Genomic DNA, 20,071 nt, shown 5'->3' with positions numbered 1-20,071 from the left:
ATATGTACACTTAACCTTTTTAGTAATCTTAAATCTTAACATACATGTGTCTTTATGCACACTCATATTATATACATATATAATATATATATTATATTTGGTGTTTTATCTTTGACCAAATACCTAAATCCCATGGAGATGGATACCATAAAAGGCCAGGAAAGATGAATAAGCCAGCACTATTAATAGGCAGTTAGCTGTTATTTTCAATAGAAACACATAAAGGAAAATTATTGGTAAGAGAGGAGGTTTTGACCCATATGTTGACGAATGCAAATCTTTGAAAACTGCCAGCAGTATATAAACTTGAATCCATCAAGAGTAGTGGAATAAAGAATTCAGGGACATAGAAAGACAGGAGCACACAGAAGGCTCTTGGTGCCTGCAGAACACAGCATATGAAAATGCACTATATAAATTCTATAAATAAATAACTGCACAAATACATTAATCAATATGATTCACTACCATAGACGATTTACCAGTGACAAAATGACTTGGCTTCTTCTATGGCACAGCAGTTTATAGTGCATATTAGAAGAATAGTAAATATGAATACAATGATAGACAATATCAGAGTTTGTAAATGCTCTAGATCAGTTCACAAAAGGCTGACACACTCACAGGGACAACCAGCTGTGCATGTTTCCAACCCAAATGGGACTATTCCATTAAAAGATGTCATCTGTAATTTTTAAAATTTAAGCAGAAAATCCATATTAATTAATAAAAGAGGTTCCATATTAATTAATGTTACCATATTGATTAATAAAAGAGAGAGCTAGACTACACGAACCTCCCAGAATCATTAAGGATCTGGTCCAAATTTTCACTCTGCAGGCAGTTTGCTGAATTGTGCGCATCTGTGGGTAAAAGGAAAAGTTACAGCTCTGGGGAGATAATAGTGTGTCTAATGGCTTTCCTGCTAATTGAATTAACTTCATAGGATAGAAGCAGATCTGATCCTGCCAGGTAATAAGCTTGTTTCTAAGGGCAGTGTCTTAACCCTTTCAGATAATAGCTATTACATGATTTCTTCAGGCTATTTACTGGTACCCTAAGACCACCAGAAGTGCATAATGCATCTCCAAGTATCCACATTGTATAAAAATATATGATGCCTGCTTAGCAAAATGATGTGGAAGAGAGGGCATTGACTGAAAGTCATGTCAGCTGAGCTTCATTTCCAAATATGATACCAATTAAACATGTCAATTTATTTAAGTCACTTATCTGCTTTGTCTTTAAATTTCCTCTTTATAAAAAAAATAGAAAAAATTCTATATGCTCTATCCAGCTCATAGAATGAAGAAAGTAAAATGAGGTCATTATATATATAATGAGATAATTATATATATATATATATATATATATATGCTTATATATATATGTTAAGTTTTATCACTGAGATCTTTTATTTTTGTCAGAATTGGTTATCCTACTCTCTTTTAAAAAAAATCTTGATCTTCCAAATGCATGGAATGTCTTTTTCCAGATTGTTACAGATGATGAATGTTAGCTTAGGAAGTCATCCCATCAGTTACTATTCCAACAGTCTGATTCTGAGTCTAGCAAATGTGGATTTTTGTTAGTAGCCTTTTATCTCTTTAAACTACATTTGAAATTTCTATGCCCATAAATAATAGCAAACAGAAATTATAATTATATCTAACTATTAAATGCAAGGCTATTATCTTCTCCATTTTATAAATGAGGAAACTAAGGTTCAGCAGTCTAGTTAACATAGCCAAGTTCATGCAATTGGCAGGTGGCAGCTCTAGATTCTAATAACCTGTAAGATGAATAACTATTTTCATAAAAGTAGGAAGGTTTGAGAGACTCAAGTGAAGATGGGGAACGTGCATTGCGGGCTGAGTAGTGGGTGAATGGAGTACTGGGTTTAAATGTGGACTTTGCTCTCTGCAATATATGGTCTTGGGAAAATCACATAAACTCTTTGGAAACTTGGAGAAAGACTTCAGAAACGCTTCAAGGGTAAAATTGTTGGACATAGTAAACAGACTGGATATGGGCACAGAAGATAAAGGTAGAAGAAGTAACTATTTTGATTTTAGAACTTGACTTCAAAATATTTAAATACAGCCAAGTGGTCAGGCACTTGGATAGAAGTCCAACTTGGAGGTCTAGATGTTGGCATCATTTGTATAGAAGGAGTGATTGCAATTGTCAGAATGGGAGAGGCAGCAGAAATCTCAACACCTTGGAGACTGCTTCTAGTCCACAGTTCCTCTAGATTTTAGGCTTTGCCTTCTATTACCCTACCTCTATCTATCTTTTAAGTAATTTGAATAACTCAGGCTCTTTTCAATCTCAAGACCTTTGTACTTGTTGTTTCCACTTCTGAAACACACTTTCTATTCTTTATGCACCTGGCTCCTTCCCGTGCATCAGGGCTTCCCTGCCCACCCTAAGAAGAAGAAGTGCCCTTCTCATCTCTACCCCAGGCCCTTGTTGTTACTGCCAAAGCACTTACCATGATTTGCAGTTTATTTATTTGCTTGCTTTTTGTATCCTCCACTGAGATATAAGCTCAGTAAGGCAGGAACCATGTCTGTCTTCAGAGAAACAGACCAATAGGGTGTGTGTGTGTGTTTGTGTGTATAAAGAGATTCATTTTAAGAAATTGGCTCATGTGATTATGGAAGTTTCATGAATCCAAAACCTGATAGGGGAGGCTGGCCAGCTGGAGATTCAGGAAAGAGTTACAGTTTGAGTCCAAAGACAGTCTGCTGTAGAACCAAGAAAAGTTGATGTTGCAGAGGAAGTCCAAAGGCCCTCTGCTGGAGAATTCTCTCTTGCTCCAGGGAAGTCTGCCTTTTGTTTTATTCCGGCCTTCAACCACCTACATTATGGAGAGCCCAGCTACATTATGGAGAGCCCAGCTACATTATGGAGAGCAATCTGCTTTACTCAGAGTCTATTGATGTAAATGTAAATCTCATCCAAAAACACCCTCACAGAAACATCCAGAATAATACTTGATCAAGTATCTGGGTACTGTGGCCCAGCCAAATTGACACACAAAATTAACCAGCAGGTATGCAGAACATTTAGTACAGCTTCTTAGACATAGGAAGCACTCACTAATGAGTCTCCTTGGTCTGTTTCTATGTCTTCACTCATGTCTGAAGGTCAGGATCCATGAGAATGTGTGTGTGGTCTCTTGCTGGATGGAATAACGTGATTTTCATTCTTACTCTATTCTGAGTCTTTCTGCAAACCCTACATGTAAAATTGAATTATGTTTCCTATAAACAGTATGGATAGTAAATGCTTCCCGGTGTAAAGCAGAAAATGGACACAACAGAAAGAAATGTGTGTGAGGAACAAGCTAGCGTAAAATCATGGACTTCCATGGCCTAACTCAAAGCCCTGGTCATTTGCAGTTCCCCAAAGCAGTTCAAGTGAAGAGCTGAAGCATTGTGTCCATTCTTACTTAGAGGAGGATGCAAAGGTTATAAACAACTTTTTTCTTTAATCTCTAGTAAGGGAATTTCTGCCTGGCAGTTGGTATCTTGAAGAGAACTCAGGCATATACGCATGGGATGTCTTTTCACAAATTCCCAGAGTAAAAACCTCTTGCCATACGGAGGTAGGGGGTAAGACATTATGACAGCATCTATATGGTCCTCATAAATTTCTTTTCTGGACAAACTGAACTCTTTGCTAAGCTGTTACCAAGTCCAAAAGGTAAACTATCCCCATGATGACAAGAGCAAAAAGGGAATCAGTTTATATAAGTCCTTAATATCTCACAACTATCTAAGGAGCAATGTGAGGTTACATGGATGTTTCCTATAGTGACGATGGCACCCTCAATGGTAGGTTGCCATTTCCCATTTATCTCTGCGCATGAGCTATTCAAAAAACCTGGTCTGTGCCCAGGTGAAGATGCCTTTTGGCAGAATAGAACTGAATTCAGAAGAGAAACCTGGCTAAGAGGAACAGGACGTGAAACATTAAGTGACTACATTGTCATTACCATCATTAGATTTGAACTAGCATTATATACACATTTGGATGGAATTCACTGCAGAATTAACCAAAAACTGCCCCACCTCAAAATCTAAATGGTTGACATGAGATTGTACTTGCAAAAGAGGCAGCAAAAGACCATGCTGTTCAAAATGCTTTATGAAATTTTATTTGATATTATTCAATAATACAGATTTTGTGGTAAGTGCACATTTCTAAAAGTGCATAATCAAACATCTTACTTTTCTAGATCTTGCATTTGTCACAGAAGTATGCCACAGATTGTTATTTAAAGATTTACTCCTTATAGATTCATATTAAAATATGCCACAAAGAAGAGATAAATGAATTTATATGATGTATTTGCTGATTATGAAATTAGAGAAATACAAAAATATTGTTTGGCAATAATAGAAAATATATATTTCTTTTTTATTCCATTACTTTTGAAATCAAGCATAAACAGTAAAAGAAAGAGTAGTCAAACTGGTTTCGCACAATTTAATATATCACCAATACTATATTTTTCACTCTTGAATAATGAAGCGCATGACCCACTACTGTATAATTTAGGCTTTGTTCAAACATTAATTGCCATAATCATGAAGGTTACTATTAAAAGCAGATAGAGCAGACTGGTGCACAGCAAAAGAGTGGCTTTAACCAGAGCTCCATCCTAACATCTTTGGTTAGGAACATAGTTTAAATATTTAAAGAAGAATGTCATCTTGATTCATTGGTGGGGTTTGGACACCTGTCTCTGGCATGAGTGGTGAACAGCACAGAGTGATATGAATGGTTACTAAACACTCTCACTTGCAGTATCTAGCACCAAAAAGAAGCTATGTCGTCAAAGAGGGCTCAAAAAAGTTTTGCAAACTCTCAAAACTTTGGCTTTTTCTTCCCTGCCATAGTAAATAATTATTTGACTTTCTTCATTTGTGCTTTATGGAGCTAATTACATTTGCTTAGAAACAGCGCTCAAATTGAATGTAATTTTTAATTATAAAATGTCTCCTTGGAAACATTTTCTTGCATGTTAAATTGTGCTTTGTTCTAAAATACTTAGTTTCACTTACAATTAGAAATCAAAGAGCATGGCATAGGGCGATTTGGAAATTGTCACATTAATTGCCACAAAAAAGTTACTATTTTTCACAACGGACAACTGACGGTGAATATCCAATTAACTGCTACACGGTTATTTAACAACTATCCTCAGAAAAGAATTATTCTATTTTATGACCATTAATTGAATGGTCACTGGTGGTAGACTTCTTTTAAAATTTAGAAATATATTTAGAAATTATATATCTGCTTTAATTTAGAAAGAGCTGAACATAATGATCACAATTAAAAAGATTAGCATATGAGGGTGACCTCAAAGTTCACAGCAACTGTTTCACAAATCACCTTAACACACCGGATTCACAGCTAAGGGCAAGCCTCTCTTTGGTTCATAAGGTGTTGTCCTGGAAACCATTTTGATGCAGTCGATAATAGGGCAGACGCTGAGACACAGGGTACAGCCTGTACAAGAGTCAGTAACGGTGGGCAGGTGGGTTTCGGGATCAAACAGTATGGCCTGCAAACAGAAATTAAGAGGATTGCTGTCGCTGCTCACAAAGGTCAATAAAGCCCCCATTTTAGCATCAACGTTTTTCTCCACTGCGGTAGAAGTGCAGTTGGAGACAACTCGCCCAGCACTGTGTGTGGTGCAGCTATAGCAACAGTTGAGCTGCCAGAGAGGAGGAAAAAAAAGAAAAGAAATCCTTTTAAATTAGAAACACAATGTTTAAAATTCCTTAGAGGCATTTTTCTTCCATTGTGTGAGGAAAATATTTCATAACATAGTAACTCTCTAGTTTCCTTTGTTCTGAGCAGAGCTCGGGTCCTTGGTGTCCCACCAGGAAGGGTGTCTGCTCCCTGAGGAGGACGGGGTGCCCTCACACGTCCTCCTTCCCCTCCTCACACTCCTTGTTCTCGACTGTGGAAAAGTGTCACCGTCAGACGGGGCAATGAATGCATTGGTTTGGATTTCAAATTATGCATGTAGTTTTTAGAAGGAAGCAGTAGAAAAAAATTAGCTTATGAGCCAGCTTTGAGGTTTGAGGATTTCCAAGCCGATTCTAAGCATTGTTCCACCACAAAGGGGAGAAAGCACTGAAAGACGAGAGCTTCTAGTCCTGGGCAGACACTACTCAGCTGTGAGAACCTGGGAAGGCCTCTAGCTCTCAAACTGCTCAGGATTTTGAGAAATTTGATTACTTATTCCTCTCTTCCTCTCTCCCTCCCTCCCTCCCTCCTTCCTCTCTCTCTCTTTTTTTGTTTAAACATGAAGCAATCTATAATAAGCAATAAAAATATCTAGTGTGAAATTTACAATTGAGATTTTTATTTAAAGTCATGATGATTATTTGCCTGTTAAAGAGAAACATTTCAACTGTGGAAACAACATGCAAGAATTTCCTGCTGGGGGTCCTTCAGGGCAGCTATATGGGGCCAGAGGCGACTTAGGGGACTTGTCTGGCAGTCTCACTTGCACAACAAATACAATGTTTTTACTCAGACTGTGTATTAATTTGGAGTGGCGAGGTAGGGGTTGAGGAAAATTATGAGGGACATCAAGGTCCCCTCCTCCCATACTCCTTGGGGCCCAGTCTGCAACTCTTACATTTTCAAATAATTACTTGATTCTGGTCTTTTTCCTGTGTCATATACAATGGGTTATAATCCAATTCAACACAAATTTTTTTCTGTTTAAAAATTTCCTTCTCCCAAATGAAGCTACTTGTAATTATAATTCTTTCTTCTTTTACGCACATAAAAATGAAAATGGTCTTATTAGAGTAAATCATGTCAGACTGCTTAATATAAAAAAAAAGTCTGATCTTTAAGGAAACAACCATATTATACCTGAACAAGAACTGTAGTTATGACAAACCATAAGAAAATCTGTCCACACAAACTGTTGCCATGGTTTGTAAAACAACATCTCAGATGGCTGTTTGAATGAGTAAAAACTATTTCTCTTCCTTATGTACTGTTTTATAAATAGAAACCCACGAAGCAACTGATGAAAATAAAATAATACTTATGTCTTAGAAATCTTATACTCTGAAAATTTGCAAACATATAGAACTTTACATTCAGCTAAAGATTTTGATTTTCTATTTTTTTATCTTTTTGCGACAGAAGAGTCAAAGGAGGACTTTAAAAATCTTTTAAAATGCCTAATTGTGATTTTCTCTTCATTAATAAAATTATTTTTATTGAAGTTATACCAAGGCTAGAATTCCAAGGTGGGAGTCCTAACTTCTAAGATTTAAGATATTAGAACCCTGATGCCATGATTTTAGTGACAGGACTTCTTGACTTATCTCTGATTGGTCAATTAGAGGAAAGAGGTAATGAAAGTGAATGTGATATGATTAGCATTTTCAAAATAACTGTTAGAGACACCTTTTAGCTAGGAAAAAAGTGATACAATGGGAAAAAATTGGTAGAGAACTAATGTCAAATTAAGGAGGAAGAAATTAAAAAAAAAATTAAAAATATGTCTGTCATATCTCTATTAGGTGGTCAGAGAATATGCAAAATTCCACCATGAGCAACATGGGACCTTGCTCCAGGCTGAATAAGGTAAATGAACTTCAATTTTTTAAAATGGGCCATTTTATGTATCTTGAAAATTCCATTAATCATCTTAAAGGGGTCTTATGTTACTTTATTATACTTCTTTATGGCTTGAGAAGTTTAATGAGAATAATATTATTCTGTAGTTTTTAGCCTGAAGACAGCTGAATCTCCACTTTTTCTTTATTGTCCCGTGGCAGACTCGCAGCTGAAGAGTGGGGAACTGGGAAGAACCTATGTCTCCCTTCTTGTGGTAGGAATACAACTTGTCGGCTTTTCCAGCTACAAAGCAATTCCTGGTCCCAACCCGCATGACAAGTTGATGGGAAAGTGCTTTTTCTTTCTAACTGTCGTAAAAGCCCAATCAATATTGAATGGAAGAGAATTCCCTTTTGGTAGAAGGAATCAAGTCCTTCCAGGGTGATGGCAATAAATGGTAGTTCTCTCCCTTCCCTCTGTATTAAAGCATAATGCTTCCTAATGTCCATAATTGTGTGAATTTCTCTTTTCGGTTGGATATTTTCCTCCAATTTTATGGGTGATGAAATAGTACTGTGCGTTGAATAGTGGCGTAGTTAGTATAATTTATGGCTTTCCTTTAAAAAAATTGCTATGCTATGAGGTGAGAGGACAGAGAGATGTACCACTGCTGAGGGGCAATATTTGGCACGTCTGGTCTGCATCATACACTTAGCAATAGAAGATGCTTTTTCCTACAAAAGTCAGAAGAAACGTGCCTCACAGCATCCTAATTATAGCAGAATTCTTACCTGGTAGCCAGAGTCATTACAGGTCATGTAGCATTTACCACAGTTGATACACATTTCTTCATCAATCAGAGCTACAACGTGCTCTGTGTTGCTCAGTTCACCAAATGCTCCAAGGTACCGCAATGCTTTTCCAATTACATCCTACAAGATAGGCACTGAATTACTTACAGTGTTCATTTTAAAATATTACCATGTAATAATTAACACCATTCCAAATTTCCCTGTTTTTATACAATGCTGCATTATGTAACTTAGGAGTCTTTGTATATTGCAGTTCTGACAGATCTGCTTTTCATAATTGGAACTTAAATATTTCTTTTTCTTTTTTTTTTTTTTTTGTGAGGAAGATCAGCCCTGAGCTAACATCCATGCTAATCCTCTTCTTTTTGCTGAGGAAGACCAGCTCTGAGCTAACATCTATTGCCAATCCTCCTCCTTTTTTTTCCCTCAAAGCCCCAGTCGATAGTTGTACGTCATAGTTGCACATCCTTCTAGTTGCTGTATGTGGGACGCGGCCTCAGCATGGCCAGAGAAGCGGTGCGTGGGTGCGCGCCCAGATCCGAACCCAGGCCGCCAGTAGCCGAGCGCGCGCACTTAACCGCTAAGCCATGGGGCCGGCCCTAAATATTTCTGTCTTCTGAAAGATGGGCTATATATATATATATATATATATATACACACACACAGAGATACCTAGCTTAGAAACACAAGACCTAATTAACTGCACTCAATAGGTTTTCTATTAGACAATCTAAAACAGTGTTTCTGTGGACAGAAGAAATGACACCCTTTTCAGTGGTTGTGGCTTACTTTTTCTCAAATTTGGACTTTGAAGGATCCAAAAAAAATGAAAGTGACAAAGGGTAATGCACTGATAGTAGAAAATTTTAGCTTGCTGGCGATGAGGGGAATAAAAATGTGAATGTCATGCATTTATATCACTGCATTTGGATTCTAGATTTTCATTTAGAAAAGTGCTTTGATAGCATACCCACCTGTCATATCTTGAGTATATTTCATTATTTAAAAATTGTAATTTATGTTAATTAATTAGGTTCATCTAATAGCTAAATAAGACGCTCTTTTACTTTTAAAGAGCTAAGATTTTCTTCATTCACCACTGAAGATTTGTCATGCAGTTACATATTGCTTTGTTCTTCATATTAATTGGAAGTGTGCTTAATATGTGAAGCACAGAGGATGTTTCATCAACAATAAGAAACACTTTGTTTCATAAAACAAAACAGAAGCACGTAACAATGTTTGTCAAATTAGTATGCTGTCAAGATTTTCTGCTTTTGTTTTCAACTTTTAACAACAGCATCTTTTGTTTCAATTCAAGGTCCATGTTCAAGGAGGTTTGACTCATTTAAAGCCATCTTCCTATCTTCTCTTCGGTATTTTATTTTCTGCTCTTCTTTGTATGACCTTGGTTACTCATTTTTGCTTTTTTTTTCTATTTTAGTTCTAAATGACAATATGCTCATGACTTTAAGCTTTCAAAGTGAAACGAAGTTTACATTCTTACATACAGTTCATTTATGCAACTCTCGAGGAGTAAGATGCTAGAAAACACACAATACTGTCTTCACTATTTTCTTTTCGATGTGTTGAAGTTAGAATTTCAACTGTACAGCAGTCTGTTTGTAGGTGGGCCCTTGATGTCCAAATCAATAACTCCATTCTGAATTGCTCTCACAAACTCAAGATCTACACTTATCAGCTGCATGATGAACACTGTCACAGAAATTGGCACCTCAAATTCACCACTCACTGAACTAATCAACACCACAAAACTGGATCTTCCTTCTGATTTCCTTAGTTTTGTGAACAGTGTTAGGATTTTTCCAATCACTGAAGCTTGAAATTTCAGTTATATTTCACTCCCACTTCTCCCTACTCCAATATCTCATCTGTTGCCAAGTCTTCTGAGTTCTGGATCTGCAATATCTTTTGAATCCTCTTTCCATGTTTACTACAATCTTTAACCATTACTAATTAATTCACCATTACTTCTAAGGCAGTTGCAAGAGCTTCCTTGCTCAGTTTCATCCTCGTGTTCTTTCTCCCTCTACCCTGTGCAATGTTGTCATCTTAATCTAGGCTGTACAGCACAGACTAAATTTCTCACTATTTTCATCAAAAATCTGTTGAATTAAATACAGTCTCACATTTAAGTCTAGCATTTAAGGCTTTCTATCAACATATCTTTTTGGGTCTAATTTTTCACTTCCAAACACCATATGCTTCAGCTACACTGGACACACTTAACACACTTGTCAATCAGCTCCTCTGACACCTAATTTTATGTTGAGTCCTCCGTCCAGAAAACCCTTCATTCCCATTTCCACTTTGAAAAATCTTATCCATCCTTCAAAGACAGCTCATATGCCACCCCCTCATGAAGATTTCCTCAATCTTCCTTCTTCTTTCTTAACCAAGTTGAAGATGTGATCTCTCTCTCTCTCTCTTCTCTGTCTCTTCCCTCTTCTCCTCCTCCGCTTCTCCCCTCCCCATCCTCTCTATTTTTTCTCCTGATGGCCTGTAATATTTTATCTATTATGTGGAACTAATGATAACAGATAACTTTTGAGTTCTTACTATGTTTCAGGCCAGTGCCATAATTTTTAAGCATTTTCTCTTTTAAACCTCATACATTTTATAGATGATGAAATGACTGAGATTTAAGGTATAAAATTAAGTAACCGGTGAAGCAGAGATTCAGACCGGTGCTGCCTGACTTCAAATTCTATGATCATAAGCACTCTGCTATGCTGACTCATCTGCTATTTCTGTGTTTAGCAAATGCAACTTCATGTTATGGATATTTTCTACATTTAGCTTCCAAATGCAGTCTCTTAGGAGACTTTATTCTTCTTTGTGTCTCATGTGGTATATCTTGTTCCTGCAGATCACTGAAATATAATGGGTACTCAAATATTTGTTAAAATAAATATATTTTTTGTTTACCTATGTACTAAATATACAGCATAATAGGCACATAGTTGTATGGGTGAATAGCTACTTGTTGGTTTACTGAACATTTTTATTAATATGAGATTCACAAAAAGGTTTGAGCACTTCTTTAAATACAAAATAATCATAGTCAAAGAATCTGGATATGTTTAATATTTCCTAATACTATTTTAAGACAGTAAATGCATGAGGTCACTCTCTGGCTATAAAAGGTTACTTATATGTGACAGAAAATAATTTTTTCAATCTAGTAAATAAATCAGTCAAAATAGCTGTTTCATTAAATTGGATCATGGGTTGACCGAAATCACCAGTAAATATTCAAAAGATGATTAAACAGGAAACTCCTTAGACAGTCATCAAGCTTATAAGGCTTATTCAAAGAAACAACATATATTTCTAAGAAATTTTATTGTAAAAAGCAAGTTCAGGGGCTGGCCCCGTGGTGTAGTGGTTAAGTGCGCATGCTCTGCTGCTGGCGGCCAGGGTTCGGATCCCGGGTGCGCCCCGAGGCACTGCTAGTCAGGCCATGCTGTGGCAGCGTCCCATATAAAGTGGAGGAAGATGGGCACAGATGTTAGCCCAGGGGCCAGTCTTCCTCAGCAAAAAGAGGAGGATTGGCATGGATGTTAGCTCAGGGCTGATCTTCTTCACAGAAAAAAAAAAAAAAAAGCAAGTTCACAGTCTGTGTACATTAACTATGTCTTTTGCTCTCTATTGGAGATTTGCTGTTGTTATTTACTAAAACATCATTGTTTAATGTTGAACTAAATAAAACAAGGTCCTTGGAGATTCTAAAAGTTATTAGTATATGGTATTAAAAAGTCACCCCCATTCATCACAGTTCTTAAGAAAATTATAATAAAAATATAAGAAATATATAAGAAAATAATATAACATATAAAATTGGATTTTTTCTTTTAATTTGGAAGAGGATAAAAGAATGACAACTATTTTAAATTATTTTGGGAAAAAGTATCAAAGAAAAATGAATTATCATCCTATGTGGCTGCAAATGTGGACCTTTGTTTAAAACTCAAAGCTTCCAGGTAGTACTGCCAGCTTATGAATAACCTTGAGTACACGTCCTGGAGTTTGGAGTTTGCTGAAAGACTCACATAATCAGTAAAGCACATATGGCTAGTCTAGTCCCTCTTGGACACACATCTGGGGAGATTAGGGAAGCTCATTCATTATTGTAAGCAGGGTGTGGATATACAAAGGTGGAGCTATCTGCTATAGCCATCCTTGATTAGGGGAAATGTTTATGTGTGAATGTGTGTGTGGAGAAAGTGATGCTCAATTCTTTAAGTATAGATGATCCATTTAATTTAAATATAAGTGTTCCCAAAATTAATGTTGTGAAGGACTACAGAATTCCAGAATCATGTCTTTGTCAACTGGTTATTTGTTTGGGATAATCAAAAGTATTTTTGAAAACTAGATCAGTCAACAGTTCTGTTTGATATAAGGTTTAGGACGAAAGAGAGAGGAACTGGAGAGCCCCAGAATCCCTGCTGTATCATACTTAATTTATTATGCTTAGCAAGAATTTATTAGTTTTGGTCTAGTTTTTATAATTGATTGAAGTATTTTCAAGCTGTGATTGTTATCTGGCCATTCTTCTGGCGCTCTTCTTCCTGGCTTTAAGTCTTTTACACGTCTGATTAGCATACTTCTTACAATATCTATAAAAGTGCCATTCAAAAGCTAGGACCAAGGACAGTGTGCTGTGGGCAAGCACCATAATTTCTATCTGAAAGGGATCCAATATTTAAATTATTTGGGCATAGCTGTTTAATCACTTAAAAATTTTCTTATATGTACCATTACCATTGTCATATGTTCTTATCTTTTACATCAAGTTCACTACTTGCCTAATAAACCTATCAGAATAGGAAATGAGATAATTTGGTTTGTTCTCCCTGAATTTATGCTGACTCTTAATAATATCTTCCTTTACTAATGCTCCCAAGTCAAAAGTTTAATGATCTCTGTAGAATTTTCTGGTCTACTTCTGTCTTTTCCCCTCTCCTCCTACCACATCGATCTTTTCCTTTTCTAAAGAACCTGGGGCAACATTTATTTTTCGGCAGCGTGGTACAACAATATTATAGGAAAATACTTTCAAAAATAAAGCATGAAATTTATTTTTGATATCTTACATAATGCCCTCTGAACTAGGAGGCAGGGAGGGGGACTGTACAGTTAGAAAAGGAAGTCTTAAGTTTAAATTCAGTAGAACTCTGATAACTGAGGACTCAGCGTGAATATACTGAGATGGGAGGTCAGAGACAAAGCATGAGGCAGGAAATAAGGCAGTATATTGGTGAGGAGGGTGAGAGAAGCAAGGAAACCAAGACATAGGATAGAAGCAAGTGAGAATCTGAGAATTGAAATGGGTGAGAGAGGGTGGGAGGCAGCTTATTAGCAAGAGAGACAGATGGATGAGGTCGGGTGTGACCAAGGTTGGTTCAATATAGATATGTGGCCCTGATTACTGTAGTCTTTTTATGTGGGATGGGCTCAGGCTTTAAAGTAGCAAGTTCTTGGCAGACACTTTGGATTTAAATTCATTTAATGAAGAGAAATGTGTTTTTACTATATCCTTACCTATCTTAGGCTTCAACTCTCAAATATGTTTTCCCTCTCCTTTTCAGTTCTAAGAGCATTCTTTATGGGGATGATAGAGAGATAATAGGGGTCGAACAGTTCGTCTTTCTAGTTGTATCTGCTCTAAGTAGTGGGTGAATTTCCTTTTCTTTTTTTTTTTTTTACTTTTAATAGACCAAGTCTATTTCCATTTTTTCTAATATTTTCTCCATATTCAGATAATTTCAGGCTCTGGCCTGACCCATCCTTAAATCTTGATGCCATTCTTTTATGATCATCATTGGTAATGTGACCTGTATTTTTTCATATGACCATTGAATACTGAGTTATCTAAATGCTTAACCTTTTCATACTCCTTAGGAAACTTAGTGATTATGTCATTAAATTTCTATTTGACAGCTTCTCATTCTTCTTGATCCATCTTCAAGTTAGAGTTGTTGACTATGGGATTGTTTTCTATTGTTTTCTCTGAACTTCCTGAAATTAGGTTTACTAAAGGTGGGATACTTGAATATCTAAGCTCAGACTTCCCTTCGTGGCTGAATGAACTCTAAGATGATATGGTATGGTTACTTTCCTTCAAGATTCCTTTAGCGGCCATTTTCGCCAAACAGAATTTTATAAAGAGCCAGAAATAAGCCAAGGCAGCAAGTCCCCTCATTGCTTCTCTCTCTTTTGTGAGATTAACTTTCCGACAAGGCAATTCAATAATTTCTCAGATGTTTTGCCTTTAGTGGAGTGGATTTTCATCTGAAGTCTGTAAAGGCTTACATCACTCCTCTATCTTGCCTGTGCATATTAGCCATCTGGTTATGAGGTCTCTGATGTAGTCCCAGGATAACATTTCCGTTTTCCTTTCATTTCACTCTCCTGCAGCTGCTTCCTCCATGCTTCACCTTCAGATTTGTGGATTTCCATGCATGTGTCTACCTTCTTGACATATACCGCCCCTCCCCCAGCTCTTCGATTAGACATATTTATTCCAAACAAGATCCACCTTTCCATCGTCACATTCCAGTCAGGAATCACATCTCAAAAGATCCCCATAAGATGTAAGAGATGATTTTAACCAAATTTGTTCGTGTTTTTTAAAGTTCAGTTTGATCATTTTTTCATCTGCTATTTGTTGGTATAGAGACAACTGAGAATGTTAATATCAACCCCAGCCCATTTCTCTGGTACCTTCTGAAAATTGCTAGGAAAGTCCTCCACTATTTTTCTTTCTGTGCCATCGTTTTATGCTCCCTAGTCTCTAATATGGTCTTACAGTTTTATCTGAGTACTTTTCTCCCTCCTCTCACAATTCAATTGAAATAATAAACCACTCGATCAGACTGACTGGTCTCCTGCCAACACTGTCTTGCCAGTCTTATGAGATGCAGTCCATCTCTTACTAGAAGCAGCAGGAAGAAGAGATGAAAACATCACTAGTGCCCCTAAACCATTCATTTTCCTACCCAGAAATTCAAATGTGTTAGAAATACATTCCTAGCTTCATAAAGAGAATAAGAATTCATTCTCATATATATCAACAGAAGTGGGAAGCGTTCGGGGGACTTTATAAGTCTTGGCAGACTCTCAAGTCTCTGTTATACGCTGCCTGGGAATAAAGCACGTTTCTCATTTAGCTGGGCCAAATGTGCACACTGTCATTTCAGTTCTCCTCAGTGAGGAAACAGAACTGTCTCCTATTTGGTTTCTTTTCTCTAGCACAGGTGAACCTGTAGAATGTGTCAAGAGCTTCTTCAGAAGGTCCTACCTGGTTCATCTTTTAGAAGGAGACCTTTACACCTATTGCAGGAAGCCAGCTCTCTTTTTCTTACTTTAGCTCATTCTTCCCCTTCAGCCTTCCAGCACTGTTTTTAATTACCTTCTTCTTCCTCAGAATCCTTTTCCGTCTATTACCTTCACAGCTCCATAATATGGCAATATATGCACGGTAAATGCTGTGTCATTACAAAATGGAAATCAAGATGTGGGGTTGATAAAGAGGAAATCAACTGGACGCCAGGCTGTCCCCAGGGCCCCAGACCATTCCCTGGTGTAGGATCGAGGGCCTCTGAGGCCATTTTTTAGCTTCCAAGAAAGCAAGGAGAAGCAGATAACACACTGGCAAGCAAAGACTTCTGCTTCTCAAGGATCCCCTAGTCACAGCGAAACATTGGGAATAACCACTCCTGATGTGCTAGCTGAAATTCTTAGCAGTTTAATCAGTTCATCCCCTTGCCCTTTTATATCATGTTGTTAAGACTGATCAAGAAAACTGGGTTATTTTCCTCATTATTGCCTCTCAGCCCGGTCCTTTCTATGAATTCCTATTGAACAAAAAAATGAGTTTTCCACTTGACGCTACTACCTGGTTGATCCAGGGATGGTGTATTGGATGTAAGGTCCTATGTTATTCCAAGTATATATGAACACTATGCTTTGCAAACATATTGATTTGCTTGAAATGCCACCTTCCTTTCTTTTTTTCTTTTGTGAGAGACAGCAGGGGATAGTGCTTAAGGGCCCAAGTTCTAGACCAGACTTTGAAATCAAATCTTGGCTTTGATACCTTCCTAGCTGTGTGACCTTGGGCAAGTTATATAACCTCTCTGTTTGTCAATTACATAATCAGGAAAATAGGGAAAATATGGGTACCTGATAGGGTTATTGTGAGGATTAAATGAATTAATTCGCAAGCATGTAGAACAGTGCCTGAAACCTCCTAAGTACTCAATAAATATTAGCTTTTATTATTAATTCTCTGCTTAATTAACACTAATTTATTAAACTCCATGTTAAATATCACCATCTCTGTGAAGCTTTCCACAATTACCCGAGGCAGAACTAATCCCTTTCACTCCTCTGTGTTCCCAGAGCATTTTGTACATATTTGATTGAACTGTAAATAATTTTTAACATGTGTCTTTCTCCCTTGTTAGCCTATGAGCTCCATTAGGATAGATTTCTTCCTTTTTAAAATTCATTTTGGACTCCTAGTTTCTAGCACAATTCCTGGATTGCAGTGAGTGCATAATAAATATATGCAAGTGCTCCATCTCCAGCAAGATTGGGAAAATCCCTGAGCCTTGGACCATACCTTGTATGTCTTTGGACACAGACTGCTCCTTAGCACACTGCTGGCCACACAGCACATACTAAATAAATACTTACTGAATGACTATACTGAAACTGCCTACCTCTGAAGCAACAGACCATTGAATCTCATCTGAGGCATTTGAAAGGAAAAAAGAACAAAAGATGAGATCTATTGAGCATGGTTTGCTCAGAAATAATACTGTCACACTCATAACCAGGGAAGATGGGGGTAGATTAGAAACTTGAATGCATGACTGAAAAACTTGTTCAGACAAGAGGGGCTTAGTTAACTTTGTGAGGCACTAGGGCTCTTTCGATAGCAGATGGGGAATAATATACTGTGCTAGCTGAGAGGATAAACAAAGCAGTGTCATGGAGTTTGAACTATTGAACAGAGGAATCTATAAAGAGGCCAGCAGAGAGGAGAGAAGAAACAAGCTAAAATAAACAGATGAGTGGACAGAGAAAATATTAAACACGAAAAGAGATAACCCAGACTCTCCCGGAAAAAGGGAAGAAGGAAAAATGGAATGTCAAGAACAGAAGAAATACTGTAGGGAAAACACAAAAGTCATGATGAAGCAGCAGAGAGACGTACATAGCGTGCTTGGGTACGTGTGGTCAAATAAAACAATAACAGCACAAGAAGCAATGTCTGGTTCACACGCAGAAAGAAACTGACTCTTAAAGGGAACGTAGCTGTTCATTTCAATGTGGACTGAACAACTACACAGTTACAACATCCAGCTGGGGTCTGAAATAACGGGCAAAGGGGCAGGGGACTCAAATTAAATGACAATAACAACGACTTCTTACGTTTGAATAGAACTATGCTGTGTATAATACTTTCGCACACATCATTTCATTTAAAACAAAGGAGTTGAGGCCTTCTGATGCAATCTAGTATTTATTCTCCTTCTTGCCAATCTCTCGTCTGGATTGTAACAACAGCCTTCTAACTGGTCTCTCTGCTCTGCCCTTGCCCATCTAGGATCTTGTATCAACACTGCAGCCAGAAGCATCCTTTGAAAAATTAAGGCAGATATGTCATTCTTCGCCTTAAAAAGCCTCAGTGGTTTCCTGCCAAGAACTGTCCTATTTCAGGGTCTTTGCACTTTCTGTTGCTTCTGAATTGAGAGTTCTCCCCCCAGATATCTATCCACATCATTCACTCTCTCGCTCTTTAATGTGTTTACTCAAATGCCATGTAATCAGGCAGGCATTGCCTGACCAACCTCTCTAGCAATTCCTATTCTCCTAATGCTGCTGTATTTTCTCCACCACTGTGACCATCTGACATAGTAAGTATTCAGTTGCTTATTTGTTTGTTGTCTGTTTCTCCACACTAGAATGTAAGCGCCATGTGAACTGGGCTTTTATTTTGTTCACTATTGAATCACTAGTGACTATATCAGTGCCGGAACATAGTGGGTGTACATTAACAATTGTTGCATCAACGACCAAATGGATATATGGGTGAACATGACAATTGTTGCCATCTCACGTTGGAATCTCAGTGGTTCCATGTGAAAGATAAAATGAAACACCACAAGGTGTTGTGGCCAAGATGAGCAGTGCTTTCTCACCTGTGGACCACTTCCCCATTCTTAAGACTTCCTCCATTTTTGGTTTCCCCCACATTTTTCTTTTGGTTATTCCCCTATTTCTTTGATCACTTCTTCTCATTTGCTTCCCCAGAACTTCCTTCTCCCTCATAGGGTATTAGGTTAAGTAAGAAATAAGAAAATATATGAGAAGCTCCTATCTTGTGTCTGGCACATACTAGGCAGTCAACATGTTAGTTTTTTTTTTTTTTTATATTTTCCAGCACAGGTCCATATTCGCTTAAGTTCATTTGTGTCCATATGCTCAAATCTAAATTTTCCATCCCATGTCAAAAAAATCCATCAAACTTAAAAACACTAAGAACAGAACCCTGATTCATTATCTTGTATTTTTCTTTATCTGAGTTAGTGGGACCATCAAAAATCTAATCTTAGTGTCCTTTTTTCAACTCCTTACTACCCCTTATCCCTCAATATATAGTGAGAATCACTAAGTTTTAGAGGGAGAATTAACAACACTTCATCAATTTCATCTCTGCCTCTGTCTCCATAACCATGGCCACTTGCCAAATCTAGGACCACATTATGGATCACCTGGAACATTCCTTTTTCCCCTTACCCTTCTAATCCCTACCTAGTCTAAAGGACTCTTAAATGCCACTTCCTCAGAGAGGCCTTCCTAGACCCTTCAATCTAAATTAGGTATTGCTATGAAAAAGACTCCATACATCCCGTATTTTTCCTATATAGTTCATATCACAAATATAATTTTATATTGTTATTGAGATTCTTTGTTTAATACCTGTTTCTTTCTCTATTCTGTATGCTTCATGAGGACAGAGGTTGTGTCTGTTTTATTTTATTGTACTATAGATGCTCAATTCCTAGCACATTGCTTATCTCATGGTAGGTATGCAATAAAGATTTCCTGGAAAATACATGGACTTCTTCAAAACTTCCAACTTACTTAGCCTCCAGAACTTTAGGTGTCCCTACTTTCATTCTTTAGTTCATTTTATTGGACAAAATAGAAATGGAGAGCCTCCTTAACCTGTTATCTCCTTCAACCCGTCCATTCCTAACATAATGACTAATAGTAGGTAACATTTATTTAGACATATTTGGTGCAGGCTAAAAGCTCTTCTCACATTACTTAATTTATAACCCCATGAAGCAGACACTTTTATTATCTCCATCTTGCAGATTAGCTAACTGAGGCAAGCTCATGTTGCTACTAAATGGCAGTGCCACAATTTGAACCCAGACAGTGTGACAGAGTAGGCCCATGCTTAATTCAGGAAACTCTTCTTCCATAAATGTAATCTGCTAAAATCGTACAAACTTTGCTATGTATTTCAATGAAGGAAACAGTTTCTTAGACTTTATTATGGTCACTTTCTTTAAACATGGTTACTTACTAAAATGACACTA

At 37.3% G+C, this 20,071-nt stretch overlaps 1 protein-coding gene across 3 annotated transcripts in view; it reads right to left on the bottom strand.

Annotated features, from left to right (window-relative positions):
* Positions 1 to 4,142: 4,142 nt before the first annotated feature.
* DPYD (dihydropyrimidine dehydrogenase) overlaps positions 4,143 to 20,071 on the bottom strand; it is a 777,563-nt gene continuing 761,634 nt past the window's right edge. For all 3 annotated transcript variants that reach the window (XM_004420800.3, XM_087446926.1, XM_087446934.1), the window contains 2 exons: positions 8,403 to 8,543; positions 4,143 to 5,581 (listed from right to left, as the gene is read on the bottom strand). In XM_004420800.3, coding sequence (XP_004420857.1) covers positions 5,411 to 5,581; positions 8,403 to 8,543 — 312 coding nt within the window. In that variant the 3' untranslated portion in view covers positions 4,143 to 5,410. The remainder of the gene's footprint in view (positions 5,582 to 8,402; positions 8,544 to 20,071) is intronic.

Source organism: Ceratotherium simum, chromosome 2 (genome assembly GCF_057802395.1).
Source record: "Ceratotherium simum simum isolate JZ-2026a chromosome 2, ASM5780239v1, whole genome shotgun sequence".
NCBI lineage: Eukaryota > Metazoa > Chordata > Mammalia > Perissodactyla > Rhinocerotidae > Ceratotherium > Ceratotherium simum.
This window is presented reverse-complemented; position numbering and strand designations above follow the sequence as displayed.